This window comes from Taeniopygia guttata, chromosome 1A (assembly GCF_048771995.1).
Source record: "Taeniopygia guttata chromosome 1A, bTaeGut7.mat, whole genome shotgun sequence".
Lineage (NCBI taxonomy): Eukaryota > Metazoa > Chordata > Aves > Passeriformes > Estrildidae > Taeniopygia > Taeniopygia guttata.
This window is the reverse complement of record NC_133025.1, coordinates 41,761,166-41,778,288: the sequence shown is the minus strand read 5'-3', so window position 1 is coordinate 41,778,288 and position 17,123 is coordinate 41,761,166. Positions and strand designations below refer to the sequence as shown.

Sequence of the window (17,123 nt, the reverse complement as noted above, 5' to 3'; positions counted from 1 at the left end):
GCCCGTCGCCGCGGCAACAGCCCCTTCCGCGCGCCCCCATTGGCTGCGGCGGAGAATGTATCCATTGAGCGGAGCCGCGCTTGTGCCCATTGAGAGCCGCCGGGCGCCGGGCTGCGCGGGGCCGCGGCCGCGGGGCGCTGCGGGCGGCGGCGGGGCAGCGCAGCAAAGGAGGGGAACGCGAGGCAAGGGGCGCCGCCACCACCGCCGCGCTTCCATGCTGAGCCGGGGAGCCCCGGTCGGCGGCACGTTAATTTGATTTCATTCACTCGTGGCGGAGGAAAAGCCCAAGGGCTCGGGCTGCAGCGGCGATTAGGCAGGTTCATTCAGGGATTCATTGACAGAAAAAAGAGGAGACAGGGCAGGCTGGCTGCGCGCACGCAGGCACACACACACACGCGCTCACACTCACATACACGCCGGGGCCGGAGCCGCTTCTCCCTCCCCGTGATTCCACTGCCGCCCGGCGCGGGGGAAGCGGCGCGGGGGGGACTGCGTGATTCATTTTCCTGGGGCGGAGGGAGATAAGTTGTGCGGAGTTAGAGGGGTGCAGCCCGCCCGCCGAGCCAGCCGCATGCCTCTGTGAGAGAGGGGCGCTTCCAGAGCACGCTCCGCTCCCCCCGTCCTTCCTCATGCTAGATACGTTCAGACCCGTCCCTTTCGCGTCGGAAATGGCGATTAGTAAATCCGTGGCGTGGCTGAACGAGCAGCTGGAGATGGGCAACGACCGGCTACTGCTGATGGACTGTCGACCTCAGGAGTTGTACGAATCGTCCCACATCGAGTCGGCCATCAATGTGGCCATCCCCGGCATCATGCTGCGGCGGCTGCAGAAGGGCAACCTGCCCCTGCGGTCCCTCGTCGCCAGCAGCGAGGAGGACAGGGAGCGCTTCGCCCGCCGGTGCGGTACCGACACCGTAGTGCTGTACGACGAGCACAGCCGCGACTGGAACGAGAACACTGGCGGCGAATCCGTGCTGGGGCTGCTTCTGAAGCGCCTCAAAGATGAAGGCTGCAAGGCATTTTATCTGGAAGGTGAGAAGGGCCGTCTAGGGTTGGGGGAGAGATCTCTGCCCGGGTAAGAGGGAGGGGGGATGCGGTCTGCAGCGTTCCCCGGGTAGTGGATTGATGCGCCAGGAGAGCACCTGGGTAGGGGGCTTTTCCCCCTACTCCCCACCTCTCTCCCCTTCCCCCCCCCCCCCCCCCCCCCCCCCCATATCTTCGGATTGTTTAAAGAAGCCTTGATGTCTGAAATCGCTGTGGCAGCGTGGGGAGGACAGGGCTAACGGAGATTCCGGCATGATCCTGGCAGAATGAATTGCCGCCGAGACACCTCTCCAGCGGTCTCCACAGGGCAAAGCGGTACAGAGCTTAAATCTTGAATGTGCTGAGCCCTCCACCGCAGCGGACGATTTTCTTAACCCTTCCTTTAAGTTAGTCTATCTGCGTTGTGAGTGTGACATTTTTTTTTTTCTTCTTTTTCCCGGTGCTTGAGAGGGTGCAAAACAGACGCTCCTTTGCAGACAGGACTGTACTAGGGAAGTAAGTCGACATGCCGTCTTACATCAGGTTGCATTTTCTCCTCTTTGCTTTTCTCTCCAGGTGGTTTTAGCAAGTTCCAGGCCGAGTTCGCCTTGCACTGTGAAACTAACCTAGACAGTTCGTGTAGCAGCAGCTCTCCTCCTTTGCCAGTCCTGGGCTTGGGAGGCCTTCGAATCAGCTCCGATTCGTCATCCGACATTGAATCTGACATTGACAGAGACCCCAATAGTGCCACCGACTCCGATGGCAGCCCTCTTTCCAACAACCAGCCTTCCTTTCCGGTGGAGATTTTACCCTACCTCTACTTAGGCTGTGCCAAGGACTCCACTAATTTGGACGTTTTAGAAGAGTTCGGCATTAAATATATCTTGAATGTTACTCCTAACCTGCCTAATCTCTTCGAAAACGCCGGTGAATTCAAGTACAAACAGATCCCGATCTCTGACCACTGGAGCCAAAATCTGTCTCAGTTCTTTCCTGAGGCCATCTCCTTTATAGGTAAGACCCGATTATTTGCTAACATCTACATGACAAGCGGCAGAATTCGTTATATTTTGCAGAATTAGTGAGTTTCGGGCGAGAAGCGGTAGCAGCATTTATGGCCGTCTCTGGGGCATGCCCTGTTCTCTGATTGTAAAGCCGGCTTAAGTTGAGGGGCTGTTGGCGACTGTTTGGGGGGGTCATTGAGAAGTCCTGGAGAATTGTAAGCGACCTTTGCAGGGTAGCACAGGCATGCCTGAATTGTCTGGCTGTGGAATTCCTCCCTGAGTCATTTGTGTTGGAGCTGGGGACTGAGCCCCGTGCATGTTGGGGGATCTTCTTAAACTATTTCCTGGCGGGTGGGGGGCAAATGAGCCTGGGGTTGATGGCTTATTTGACTGTTTTCTTTGTTGATGTTGGTTTTGGGGTTGTTTGCTTTTGGGTTTTTTTTCCTTGAAGTTACTGAAGAGTAGTATAAGAAAAAGGAGCTATCTGGGAATCTAACTTCAAAGCTATTCATAATTTAAAAGTTAAAGTTATGAATAAACGGTGTCCCTGGCAAATATATAGCCGGAGTTTAAATTAAATCTCGTGGTAATAATGATACACATCTCCGGCTCGGTGCCTCGGTCAGCCGGCCGTCAGACGGAAATCTGTACCCTCGGGCCCAAGGAGTTCTGGTTAAAATCTGCACTCTCCTTCGTTTTGGGGAGGACTCAAATTGCCCCATCGGGGTGCGGTGGGGTGGGCATTGCATTATCTGTTGGGAAGCTGTGCTGTAATCCGGTTGAATGATACCGGTAATAGTGGAGAATGTAGGTAATCTGAGCCTAGCAGGAAGAAATGTGGGCTAGAAGCCACAAAGAAACTAATCTCCAGGCATTGTAATGCATTTCCTATTACAAAGGAACCCATTTTCAACCAATGTTGACATCCTGTTCCTCCTAATGGGCTGTCCCCTGTGACTTCCCTCATTCTTTTAAAATGCCTGAATACCTCCATTGTTAGCTGCACAACAGTTGGAGAATAATTTAATAGACCTTTGCAGTCTGCTGGTCTGTATAAAGCCTTTCAGTGACATATTGCAGGATTTCCATGCTGGGGCATGGGGACTGTAAGAATTTAAAGGCAAATCTCCAGGCAAAAACTTGTCTTTAAAAACTGACTTTTAAAACAGTGTCGTGCAGCGTGTCCTGCTCCCTTTGTCTCATTCTTAGTTTTCTCAGCTCTTGGACTTGGGTAGTAGGGGGAGTGGATTCTTCTCTTGTCCTGGTTTTAAGCCGCTAAAGTTAACTCTTGAGTTGTGCTGCTGGCCACTGGGATCAGAATTGTACTTTCTTCCTCCTTGATACTAATCTCATTTGTGTTAAGAGATCAGTTACCAACCCTCTGTCTTAGGTGTCCTTCTCTGCCTCTTTGTACAGATGAAGCACGGGGGAAGAACTGCGGCGTCCTGGTGCATTGTTTAGCAGGGATCAGCCGCTCGGTCACAGTGACGGTGGCCTACCTCATGCAGAAGCTGAACTTGTCCATGAATGATGCCTATGATATTGTCAAGATGAAGAAGTCCAACATTTCACCCAACTTCAACTTCATGGGTCAGCTGCTGGACTTTGAGCGGACTCTGGGACTGAGCAGCCCCTGTGACAATCGAGTGCCGAACCAGCAGCTGTACTTCACCACCCCTTCCAACCAGAACGTCTTCCAGGTGGATTCCTTGCAGTCCACGTGAGCTCCCACCGCCTCCCTTCTCCTGTCCATTTCATGGGATCACTCCTCAATGGTTTCTCTTTGGCAGTGATAAAGAAATGCAGCTTTCTCTTTTTCTGGCCTCTGCTGTTAAAAAGCAGCTGCCAGTGCAGGCAACGAAAGGTTACACAGTGTGGAATCGGCTATTGCAAAGGGAGGGGGACGTGGCGAGCTCTCTGGGCAGGACCGTGGTGACCGGGCAGCAGGTGGGCAGCGTGTTCGTCCCTGCTTGGCAGTAGCCGGGTCCGAGGACTGCCCGTGTGGTAGGGTGAGGCTGGACAGGCTGGGCACGTGTTCTCTAGAGGCTGGAACTGTCCTTCTGCCCTCTGCTCTCAGATCTGTGACACACATCTTTGTCTTCAGTGAAGACTGGTTATTTTTGTTTGTTTGTTTGTTTTAATTTAGAGGAGCCAAAGAAAGAGATTTCAGCTTAGTGTATTTGGAGTACTTGTTTGCTAGGAGCTTGGTAGTATTCTACTTGATCAATGTAAATATTTAACCTTAAATTTATTTGCTTTTTTTTTTCTTAATTCACATGTACTCAAGAAATCAATCCAAGGGACACCTGTGTTTTTGTTCTTTTCATAAATTTTGCTTTGTTTGTTTGTTTATTTTGATTGCAAAGAGTATATTTGCAGCATGCTGAATTTTATTGAAGCAAGCTTTCCATGAGGGAGAAATGGCAATGGTGAGAAGTTTGCAGATCAGGTTTTGTGAGCAAGTAGAGTCTCTTCTTTCATATATCTTTCTTTTCCTTGTGATTTTTTTTCCACATTCTTTTGATGTAGGTTCCATATGATATATATATATATACATATATATATATTTATATTAAATTAATTTTTTGCCTTATCTTTTGTAAATAGATCATCTGGCAGGAGGTTTGTCTTTGGATGCGAAAGATTTTTGATCACTTTTTAAAACTTTCAGATGTGCTAAACAGTGCATTACCTCTGTACAAATTCTTCAGGGAGCTTCACCTCAAATGCAATATTTTGCATCTTTTTTTGTATAAAACTGGAAGTATGTGCGAGCATTTGTACCTGTGTGTACGCACAGTGAACCTGCACATGGTTGCCAATAAGGGAGAGTCTAATACACAGTGTAAAAGTTTTAAGATGGAATTTATTATAAGAATGTAAAACCTTAAATTATTAATAAATAAATAACTATTTTTGGCTATGGAGAAGCTGACTGGTTTATTCCTCGTTTCCCCTCTGTGTAGTTGTGGTTAATTGCACATACCCATATGGTTATGTTTAAAGGCAATAATTGCTCTCAGTAGCTTTTGTACATCCCCCTAAGACAATAAAACCTTGATTCCCCCTTTGGTCCACTGGTGCCTAAATGAATAAACAGTGAATATGCTAGATTCTCATCTTGCTTTGGTGAAGGGAATGCTTTTGAAAGCCTTTAGGTTAATTACAAAATATTCCAGCATCTCTTTGCTATACTAGGGATGCACCTGACTCTGGGCCATATTTTTTTTCCTCATTATTATTTTTTTCTTTTATTATTAAAAGTAAGGAGCTGCTGTTTTCTGGCTTTGTTTAGGAATTTTGGTCACTTACAGATGCCAGGAGATGGGTTCATGCTCTCCTTAGCTGTCTGGCAGGATCTCATTTCACAGAGATTCATCAATAGTCTGCCTGTAAATGATTTTTTTGCTGCCATTGAGCCACCTTGCAACTTAATGAAGGCAAGGAGAAAAAGTCTATATATACCCTTAGTCACCTCATTTCCTCTTTGGACCCTTCAAGCAGTTCAATCTCTGCAGAAGGAAAAAGGGGGATTATAGCAATTGCAAAACTTCCTGCTGCAACTTATATTCATTAACATCCTTCCTGATGATAACTGGCCCAAGGCAGGGTGGTGCCAAAATCTGTGTGCAGTACCACAGTGAGGGGCTGGGGCTGTCGGCTGAGGTACTGCAGAACTCCTGGCAGCCAAAGCACATTTGAGGTAATTTTAGAAACTGCAAGTGTGTGAAATGAAATGCAAACAAAACATGGGAAAAAAGTGAGTCAGTGTCTCATGCAGTGGCCTAGATTGAGTGCATAAACTGTGAAAGTAGAAGTGGGTTGCAGTTAAACTTGGCTTGTGCTAATCCAGTTTTGAACGGTTTCCGCTCTTGGCATTCCCTGTGCTGTTCTGTTCAAAGTGGAGATTTGCAAGCAGCTCTAGCAATTTCCTGTCCAGCTGCAGCTCAAGTGACTCCCTTGTTTGGTTTTTTTGGTGGTTTTTTTTTTTTTTTTTTTTTTTAATATGGTCTGTGGATAATTTTAGCCAGTTTCCTCTTTGTGGATTATTAATCTGCTTCCCTTGTAGAACCTACATAGCTGTGTCCCTACTGTTCTGCTGAAGTTAACAGATGGCCTCCCCGCCACTTCCTCTCGTTTCGCTATGGGTTTGTTGTCAGGCCACTTCTGAAATTAATAGTGTTTTCTGGCCGGCTGCCACAGGCCATTACCACAAAGGGGAAGTAACACATCTGAATAGCAGGAAGCCGGGCAGGGTCACAGCGTGAACTGAACCTGTTGAGTGCAATCAGACCTCTCCCGTTTGGCAAGTGTAAGGCTCCTCTTCCCTCCCCCCTTGTAACAGGCCTTGCACAGGGAAAGGGCTGACACCAAATGCCTCAGCTGTTTGCACCGGGCAAATACCTCCGGCTGAAGGAGCTGTGAATGTTAGCTGTGACTAGGTGCCCCTTAAGGTGAGGAGGTAAAGATCAGTATGTGGCTGTGTAGCCCAGGGGAGAAGAGCTTTGGCTTTTTTTGCAAACTGCTTTGAAAAGTTAATGCTCACAAGGGCTTCCTGCTTCCTTCCTGCTGCACCAAGTGACTAACACCAAATGGGTACTTCTGCAATTCATCATTTTTTGTGACAAGCAAGCACAGAAGAGCTTTGCTCACAGACAGACACACACACAGCAGAGTCAGGCTGAAAACTTGTTCCAGATTTTTCCTTGAGCAAGACCTGAAGCAGGGCTGTTTCAGACCCTTGGTTGAACTTGAACCAGACTGCGTGAAGCAACTTTGGTCACAGACAGCCCCAAATTTCAAGTAGAGCCAACCCCAAACCTGGTTCAATGTCTGATTTTGCTGGGAATGTTCACAGTCATAGGCTGGCTCCGAATTATAAGGGGTTTGGAGGAAAAGTGATGTGAGCTCTAACCCGCAATGTTCACCTTCCGCACAGATGTTCCCAAATAACTGTCCGAGCATGGTGCAGGGAATGGCTCATCCTACATCAGCATTTGCCAGCTTTTCTCAGCCTGGGTTCTGCTTACTTCTGAAGTGTGTGTCCTGGTTACTCCATCTGTCCCCTCTCCAGCACTTGTTTCAAAATAATGCACTTCCTCTGTCCCCTGCTTCATTTCAGTCCATGCTGGGATGGGGCAGAGGTCTCAGACTTCTGAGGGATTTGGCAGCTATTACAGTTCCTCAGCTGGTAAAGTAATTTGTGAAGGGGAGAATAAATCCTTTGTGCCTGTAGGGACAGGCCTGGTGTCTATAGGAGGAAGGAGGAGAAATGTCTGCCCTTTGCAGCTAACAAAATCACAACCTGCCTCTTCATATTATAATGTAGTAATGTGAAGTAAGGAAGTGCTTCCAAAGTTGTGGAGATTCTAGAAAGGAAAACTGTACTCTTAGGAATGATCAGAGCTTTCTCACATGACCCATCTACCTTTAAATACAAAGGATGAAATTGTGTCCTGTGGCATCCTGTCCCATTTGCTCTGGTAAGGTCAAGGTTTCTATTTATGTTTGTGTGCACACTTTACTTTTCATTTTCTGTGCAATAGCAACATGTAACTCATTGTGTTGGTTCTCCTTCTTGCATTTCCTCTTTTCCATTCACACCCTTTCAAAACTGCTCCATACCTCCTTTCAAAATGTCTTAACTCTCTCTGGTTTTTGCTGTAGTAGCCATAATTTTCCCCATATTCTTTCTTGTGTTTTTTTTTTTTTTTTTTAATGCTGCTTTTCCTCCCATGCCATCTAATTTTCCACAGGTCTTTTTCTGAGCTCCACAGTTACAAATTTTCCTTTGTATTCTTATCCTCTCTCTTTTCTCTGTTATTCTCTTGCTGCTTTCCTCTTATTTCCTAAATCAGCCCATCTTTCTGCCAGCTTTAAACCTGCCTGCTCCTCTTTGTTTTCACAGTGAAAAACAGAATGAGTCTTATGGACTCAGTTATAGTGAGCTACAGGAATGGTATATTTTAGAGGAAAAAGTAAGAAAACACTGCTGCTGTCCTCTTGCCACTTCCTAGCAGATGACATGACTCTGCACCCTGTCTCTGTGTAGATTTGGCCCCACATGGCTTCCCTGGGTTATCTCTGTAGCTGCTGCTAACAGAGAAGGCAGGCATGAGGAAGCAGCGTTTCCTTTGGGCCTATCCAATGTCAGAGGGCATTTTGAAGAGAGGGGAGTGGTGAGGAAAGTGGGGCGAGACGGAAAATATGTCCAACAAAGGCAGCTCTGCTATCAAAACTGAAGCCAGGTTTAACAATCGTGTCCGGATAACATTTCTTCAAGTTCTCTGAAAAGCTTATCCAAAAATTTTTCCCTGTTGAGAAGCATGATGACACTTTATTCAGAGCTCCAGGAAAAACAATTGTATGTGAACGTTTAAACAAAGCTACAGCTTAAGCCCTCTCTCCACACTGCTATAAATCACTGAAAGCTTTGCCTGAGTGAAGCTGATGGAACAAATTGCTAAGCTCAGTTCCGTGCCCCCCTGGACCTGGGAGTGCATGCTCAGCATTGCTCAGTTACCCCAAGAACACAAGTATGGGGCCACCCCCCTCCATTGTCCCCTTAGCAGCGCATATGGGATACTCTGGGACTTCAGTGAGATGCTGCATTCAAGAAGGATCTCTGAGTTTGCTCCAAGCACCTTGTAGCCAAAAGGATATTTCCCATTGGTGTTTTCTCATGGTGTGTGATGACTTGGGTTGTACAAACTGTGCCCTTTCCTGCCCCTGCAACAGCCAGAAATGGAGAGTGCAGCATCGTACGTCTCCTTTTTTCATTGCCAAATTTGAGAGATAAGCATGTGCTGTAACTTAGCAGATAGTACAGACAGAAGGCTGGTATGGGAGCTGCCCTCTTTTGAGCGAAGTGCTTGTCTCTGTAAGGAAAGGAAAAAACAGTGTTAGATGCTTTCTGTTGTCTGCTATCGTAGGGATCTGCAAGCGCTGAGGGAATTTTGAAGTGCTCACAGCCATAGCTTTTCCTCATAAGGCAAAGATGAAGGATGTTGACTTACCACAAACACAAGGAGATGATTATCAGATGGAAAAGGGGGGTATGGAGTCTGCTTAAGAAATATTTCTTAATGACAGATGTTGCGTTCAGGACTATATTTGAGAGATACAACAGAAAGTGCTCTCTTTCACAGCTGTGATCCCCAGGACGCAGGAAGCGCACGAAAATGCTGGCGCTCTCCCATCCCTAAGCTGTTCTAGCGCTGTAGATACCAGAACACAAAATAATGCTACATGGGAGGTCTGTTTACCATAATGTAGAGACCATCGTGAAGCACTTTGCTCATTTTGCCAGAGACACAAGTGTTCTGCAAAGTTCTCCCAAGACCTTCCATCTTCTCAAAAGGACAGTGTCCTTGCTTAACTTCCAGACTTTTATTTTAATGAACTTTTCTGGTTTTCTGTTAAAACCATGTTTTGGGTATTATAGATGTCTGGTTTTTCATCTTTTTTTTTTTTTTTTTTTTTTTTCTTGCTGGCATCAACTCTCTAGGAGATATATTCCCATCTGCAAGTTAAGCCATCTGAAAAACGATGCTGGCTGGCGGTTTAAGCAAGGCAAAAGTTCTTTTATAGTTTGAAGGTGGCAGTTTTTGCCTTTGCTGGGAAATGACATCTTACCAATACCAGACTGGAAGCACTAGTATTCAGTATTTGTGAAAACATATTAGTTGTTCAGTAGGTACATTGGACATCCAAATGATAGAAGTCAGTGTAACAGTAGAGACTTCCAGTTAGGCTTTGCCACAGACTGGTGTTCACAACACTCTAGAACCCCTTGAAGACATTATCTGTCTCTGTTTGGAGACCATTAAGGTTGTAAGTGGGGTTTTAAATTCTTTTTTCCCCTGCATGTTATAGTAATGTTATAGTATTCTGAGCTAGAAAGTCAGGATGTCTCAACGTGGTGAGAGAGAACTTTTTTCCTTATTTATAAAATAAGAGAATTTTAGTGTCCTGGGGACCTACTCACATTAAAAAAAAACTCTTGACCACTGAGACTTCAAATATTGCTTGATTGATTAGGATTTCCTGTGTTATCAATGGTATAAATTGCATTTTCTGTGTCAGTATTTCTACCAAATGAGTTTGTTTGAGAGGTTTCTAGGCCAGTCTGGCTCTTTGTGAAGAAACATAGCGCAGCACCTCTCATCTAGTCTGAAATTCAGCCTAGCACTGAGCTGATATTCTATTTAAGCATTAGGAATTGAGTAACACTTGGATTCTGTACAGGATGTTTTTGTTATAAATAAAGACTAAATATGTCTGATTTCTTGAATACAAATCAGGAACAACAAATTAGGCTTTCACATGCCTTTACAATCCTTCACTCAAAATTTTTTGATTCAGTGAAATTTTGCAGGCTACTGTATGTGAAGAAAGTTGTTTTTATATTTGCAAATTACTCTCAGACCAGAGAGTAGAAAATACCCATTATTAATGTGGACCAATTCTTCTTGAAAGAAACTTCTCAGAGGTTTACAGCTTTGCTAGACTTTGTTTGGACTTGAATATAAATGCCTCAGGCTAGTCTAAAAAGATGAAAAGAAATTAATATCCCTCTGAATATGTCATCCTAAAAGACTTGGCCCTTTTCTTTCTGAAGAAAATCCCTTGTTTTTTGTCTATGTAATAAAATCTGTTACTGTTTCCTTGAACATCCTCAGCTTTCTATGCCTGAAGGAAGGAACTCGAAATCTGGCAGGGTGTGTTGAGCTGTGCCTGGTGTTGCTCCCCTGAATAGCTCCTCTTGCCCAAGATTTGAGCTGTTGGAAAGTGGTGGTTTGAACATGCCAAGAAACTGAATCTTTGTGAGCAACTTTCTTTATAAGTTAATGGTGATAAAATTTAGCTGAGCCGTCCCTGGGTGTCGAGTTGCCAGGCCTATCAAGCAGGGACAGCATAGCACACTCTGAGGAGGGACAGGATTTGTGATGCTGTGTCTGTGAGGTGGAGGATTGTGCAGTAAGTCTGCCCCAAAAGTGGTAGGTTTGATTGGAGACCTATACTCTACTTCTGTACCTGATGACCGTACTGCAGTACCAATCACATTGCCTCAAGCACCCCTGTACTTTGCAGTATAAATACTCTTTACATCCCTGTTTTCCCTGGACAAAATATTAATGGGGCCAGCCAACTAAGAACAATTTTGGTGTTAGGCAGAGAAGAAAACACACATCAACCGGCAGAAAGCAGAGCACCTTGGTGATGTTGCTGGAAAGGCAAGAGATGAGAAAATGTAGTTGTTTCTGGGGTTCATTGTCAATTAAATTTTGTATGTGTTGAGGTGTCTCAAGTGGCAGCTAGGTCTATACATTCTTTGGTAAGATTCAAAGTGCTTGACATTGCAACCTTAATAATATTATTTTACTAGTGTTTTTGTTTTATGCCAGCAATAATATTTCAGCTTCTCTGTTGAGTTTTCAATGAATTACATTCTTACGGCTTTACACAAGAGTAGCAGAGATCACACTCAGGCAGTGAAGCAGTGTTTGTTATTATAGTATTAAGGTTTTAAAGGACTGTGCCAATTATGGTGAAATAAAATTAACAGGTTTTTTTTGTGTGTGTGTGTGTGTGTGTGTGTGTGTGTGTGTGTTTCAAAGTGTATGTTAGCTTCCTTTGGCAGGGATTTAATCAATCTGTATCTTTACACAGTGCCTTGGCTAATGTGAGCTGGTTACAGCTATGGGATATTATTGTGATGTTAATAATAAACATAATTATTATCTGAGGTCAAAAGAAAATTTCCTTTTTCCCTGAGTCCTGCACTGCCAGGTACAGTGTGCAAGTTGACTTAAACAAAGTGCATGTTGCTATATTCCATAATTACTGGTCTACATCCTTGGATTGCTGAATCTTACAGCAGAGTTCAGTCAGCTAATTCTAGTTAACAAAGTTACTCAAATGATTAACCATTGGCAAAATCAGATGCTGGGGCATTCTTTTAGCTGTGAAAACACACTGCACACCATTGGCTGCATAATAATTCTATCCACTAATGATTGAAGAAGCTGGGGATTCTTGGACAGGGCAATTTCTCACATTCCTAGAGATTTCTGAATTTACTTGAGGAGCTAAATGCTCTTTTGTTCTGCCTGCTCAGTATAAGGGAAAAAGAAGCAGGTTTTTTGGGAGGTGCACAGCCCTCATGCCGTAGTGAGCTGGTTCCACAGAGGAGAATCAAACAGGGAACTGGGGCAACTGAGTCCTATATCAGAGCCACTTAAAAGACCACCCTACACTTTTGCTTATGAGAGCGTCACAGACAGGACTCATGGTTCATGTAGTTACTGCTCTATAAATGGAGTTCCTGAAATAAAGCTGAAGTAATGCAGTGATGAATCAGGCCCAGGAGCTGTGCATGTGAGTGCCATTACTTTAGGGAAAAAAGGTAGAATAGACTTTCTAATTTATTCCTGTAAATGTGAGTTACTGTTAGTCAAGAAACATAGAAATGAACGTGTATTTTATTCTAAAGTGAATGTCAGGTAATTCTGTTCCTTGTGCTGTCTACCTACAGTGAGGATGAAGACTGATTCATTCTCTGAAGAAGCTTCTAGTTTGTTTGGTGTCTTGTGTGTCCACCTAGAAGTCTCAGTTTTTGTCAGCCAAATCTTTAAATTGTTGATGATCACAGACCTGGATAAAGACAATGGTTTGTTTCTTTCAGGCTCAGTACCAGAGAATTTAATAAATGCACTTTCATACAGCAATGGTAGGAAGCAGATGTGGGTTATGGCCCAAGGCAAGGAGTGCATGACAACGCTTGAGCAGTACTAAAATACTTGGTTTATGCATGCAAAAACAAGAGTATGATGGGCAAGCTGTTGTTTGTACATAAAAGAAAAAAGCTCACCAGCCTAGAAGGGAAAGAATCATGGTCATCACACCGAGATGGAGCAGACAGTCAGGGTGAAGTTCACAGTCTGAGGCTAGGCCAGACAATCAGATGATCAGCTGCCTCTGAAAAAGACAGTCTATTTCCTTTCTCCTCTTTTGTTTTCATATGTATACTCTTGTTTCTTCCTTTGCTATAAGCACTTCTTTTCTATAAGCACTTGCTTGCTGCAAAGCTCTGTGAAATGCATCAATATTTATTCTGGTGATCTAGCCCTGATGCAGCAAACCATGAGGTCAGAAAAGAACAGACAGTGCAATGTTGGGAAGAGGAGGATGCAATTAATGGCAATAATGGACAGAACTGAATCTTTTGGCATTAGCTTGAGCTGTGATTGGCTTAGCTATAAAACCCAACCATGGCCCCAATATCTGAGCATAGAATTGGAAAGATAGACTGGAGAGTATCTGGGGAGTGTCTGGGCTAGGAAAGGGCTTCCTGGTGTCTGCTTCTGCTGGGTCTGTGGAAAAAGTCTTTTAGAATTAAAAAAGAATGGTACCACAGTGCACACCTCACTCACACACTTGATTTTTTTCCTAAAGGAAACAAGCCAGCAAGATCCCCAAATCAGCTTGCCAGCTGTCCAACAGGGTAACATCCATATGCCAATCTACAAGTTCCTCACAGAAGATGACCAGGTTTTAATTCTGCAGCATAATTTTCCATCTACTTTTTCTTCCCATTTTGAACAGAATTTTGTGAAAGAGTCACAATGTTCCTATATATCTTATCCTAAAACCAAAAGCTGTCCTGATTGAAGCACTATTATGTGTTATTTTGGTGGGCAGCTTTCAATACTGGCCACAAAATTTCATTTTGCAGAGCTGAAGCAGAAAAGAGTGTGGATGGAGGTATGTGAATTAGGAGACAGACTTGCATTTTAGTCTGAGAAATTCTGACTAAAGACCAATTTTTTAATATTTGCACAAATACAGGTACAGGGACAGCTTCATGGTACAGCTACCCTGGTTAGTTTAATCTGTGAAGCATTTAAACATTAACTAGTTTTGGTGCTCTGCTAGTGCAGCAAAGAATAGGTATTTCTAATCTGAAACTTGAAGAAATATATTCCAATGCTTCTTGTACCAAGAACACTGTTCCTGTGTTAAGTTTTAGAAAAAAAGTCAGGCTTCACTTTGGTGCATTTTAGCATTGATGTTGTACCATCTATCTGGGTAATTCACATGGCCATAATTAACATAAAAATGCACTTATTTTCTCTCTTCAGAAAGTAGAAGAATGCTTCAATGAAAAAAAAAAACCCAAACAATTTTGTGCCAGGATTAGTCAGTACCATGAATTAATTTTGTTCTGATATAATTAAAGGAAAATACATGCAAGACCTACACATCATGAAAGAAAGCTAATATTGATGAGCCTGTGTCTTATAGTTCATGTATGGAAAAAGTTTCTATTTTCATGAAGGTAATGGCAACCTGGTGTTTCTAATACCCCTGGGAAATGCCAAAAAAATGGGCATTAAACAATGCTGGCTATTGCCTTTTTCCTGGAGAGGCTGGAAACTCTCCTTCTGCCCACAGCTCAGGAGAGAGTTCTAGGAAGTTCTCCTAGAGAACTCTAGAGAGTTCTCCTTGGGAAGAAAATGTGAGGCTGGAGCTATCTTTCACCATGCATTGAAGTGTCCCACCTCAGAGCTGAGGATTATTTTTGCTAACACTGGTCTTCTGCAAAACACTTTTTCTTCCCATGATGGTAGCTGTACCAGCTACTCTGGGAGCCTTCAGGTTTGAAGTAGTCCCACAACAGAATTCTTCTGATAGCTCTGCTTAGAAGCAAAAAGCTGTGTCCACTTTACTATGCTTGGCTTAATCCAGCTGGCAACTGCAACACCATTAAATACATCTTGCCCTGAGAATTGACTGTGAGGTAATTCCACTGCTGTGGTAATTGCCATCACATTTTCAAAGATGCCCCTTGCCTGTGTCAGCTGAAGTATTCCCATCCATTTCTCAAAAGTTAGGGAGATAGCTGTGGTGCTGTCACAGAGCCCAGTAGAACCTGGCATGAGAAATAGCTGGCTTCAACATTTCTGCTTTTCTGCTCCCATATACGGACTAAAAATCCACTGGCAGCAGCAGGGAAAAGCCTCCTTACAGCCCCGGGGGAGAACAAAGTGCTGCCTGTCCTGTTGGAGCTATCAGCTTTGATACTGGTGAGGGGACAGCAGTGTATTTGTTACCCTTGAGAGCAGGGAGTGGATTTAATTTTGGAATGACTCCATGTGGTGGAATGAGGGCTGTCGTGGTCTGTGATGAATTTCCAGACAAAATCTGTGATTTTATTTTGAACGTCTGAAGATTTTAAGTTGTTGGGCTCTAATCCCTTGAAAAACTGGAGTCTCTCCCTGACCTATGTTATATGCAATTACCAAAGAGACAAAATCCACCCTTGTGCCATATCCAGGGCACTTCATGGACACCAACCTCTTCTGGAGCATGTTTCCTCCTCATATATGTGAGTCTGTGCTTGTTTATCTGTCCTATCACCCAGCAAGTTCCATTTGTCCCCAGGGCTCTTCAGTCAAGAGCAGAAGCCTTCCAATTTCTAATGATTTTTTGCATGGGGGCTTTTAGAGGAGAGAGAGAAGGTATATAAGAAGTATTCAGTTTAATAATATGAAACTTATTCAATTTAGTAAATCAAACAGATTCAGGAAATAGGGTGGGCCAAATGCAATGTGACATAAAATAAAAAAAAGGTATTTTACTTTGTCTTACTGAATAAAGAGACTAGAAATAAATTCCAAAATGAAAGTCAATAAATCCTGTATTTGCTATGTTTTCACCTTTTGAAAGAACTGCTCTAGCCTTCCCTTCATGTTGTTCATTCAGCTAGTTTTCAGAGCAAAAGCAGTCAATTCTGCATTATCTCAGTAGGACAGTTTTAATTTTAACACTATCTGCCTGATCTCTCTTTGTCCAGTTAACATTTCCTTGACCTAGAGTTCAACCCCTTTCACAAAGTAACCTCAGGCTTTGATGGCAGTAATTCTACCTTCAGCGGGTTTTGAATACACAACCTCCAGGCCCAAAGGAGAAGATTAGCAGACTTTACCCTAATTACTTGTTATTGTGTAGTTGTTAAAAAAGATTTTGGCTCCAGAAAATGAGGCTGTAGCCAGACAGAAGTTAGCCTGGGGTTCAAAAGTCTAGCAATCTTTGGCTCCACAGGCCTATAAAAGCAGAGTGTTGACTGAATGCAAGCAGCCCGCATGGCGAGAGGCCCCTCGGCGCGGGTGACAGCAGCCATTCGTCACGGGAGGCGGCGGGCGGCCCGGGAGCCTCGCGAAGGCTTCCCCGCCGGCCTCTGTGCATAGCTCCAGGTGATCCTTCTGCTGCTGGGAATGCCCGGCTCTGCGATGGCTGCAGCGAGCAGACCTTCCAGTGCACACTCTGTTCTTGGGTCTTTTTGAAAAGATGAGCTGCGTTTGACACATAGCCAGAAAAAAGTACCCCCGGTGCTGCAGCTGGGTGCCTGCCACATCCTGATCTGCTGCTTCTCTGGGTACTGGCTTTAGGTCAATGTAATGAGCACCTATCAACAATTAATGATGGCTGTGGCATGGCAGGGGGCAAGGATCCTGAGTGCCTTTAGTGAAGTGAGTAGCAGTCAGTCAACTCCTCACATTCGAGCATTAAATATCCTGTGAGGTCAAAAGGTTTTGCCAGGAATGCAAAGTTTGGAATATTTTTAATTAAACTACATCCTTTGAAATTCTTTCAAGTCACTCTTCAAACAATTCAGGTCTTAAATTAACACCCTTTAAAATTCACCTCTGGTAAGTGCCTTCATGCAAGCTCTACTGGGTGTCACAGAAAACAGTTAACATAATTTTGAGTCATTAAAACCCTCAATTTATTATTGTGCTTATTCATGGTAGGATATATTAATATTCCTTTTCCCTGAATAGCCAAATTCCTTATCCTATGTAAAGGTGTGTTTGTGTCTGAACGGGCTTACTATCTGAATTTACCAATGTCTTAAATATATGGGTTATGAGGAGAGTTTGGAATATGAGTGTTTTGATTAACCTAAAACATGCCTTCATCTTTGTTTGTATTCTATAATCTATTTTTATGAAATGCCTATCTCTTAGAGAGTTACTGATTGGGGGATATTTTCATCATCCTATAAATAGAAGTTGCAGTTGACATACAAAT

At 44.0% G+C, this 17,123-nt stretch overlaps 1 protein-coding gene across 1 annotated transcript; it reads left to right on the top strand.

The window, feature by feature from the left end:
* The first annotated feature begins 469 nt into the window (after positions 1 to 469).
* DUSP6 (dual specificity phosphatase 6) lies at positions 470 to 4,957 on the top strand. Its single transcript, XM_002196462.6, has 3 exons — positions 470 to 1,032; positions 1,600 to 2,037; positions 3,444 to 4,957. The coding sequence occupies exons 1-3, from the start codon at positions 630 to 632 to the stop codon at positions 3,749 to 3,751; spliced, it is 1,149 nt and encodes a 382-aa protein (XP_002196498.1). The 5' UTR covers positions 470 to 629; the 3' UTR covers positions 3,752 to 4,957.
* The last annotated feature ends 12,166 nt before the right edge of the window (positions 4,958 to 17,123 follow it).

Excerpts from the sequence above, each read along its gene's own strand:
- DUSP6 (XM_002196462.6), top strand. The coding sequence starts at position 630 with ATGCTAGATACGTTCAGACCCGTCCCTTTCGCGTCGGAAATGGCGATT. Across the intron at positions 1,033-1,599 it reads CAAGGCATTTTATCTGGAAG|GTGGTTTTAGCAAGTTCCAG; the intron begins GTGAGAAGGGCC and ends TTTTCTCTCCAG. Across the intron at positions 2,038-3,443 it reads TGAGGCCATCTCCTTTATAG|ATGAAGCACGGGGGAAGAAC; the intron begins GTAAGACCCGAT and ends CTCTTTGTACAG.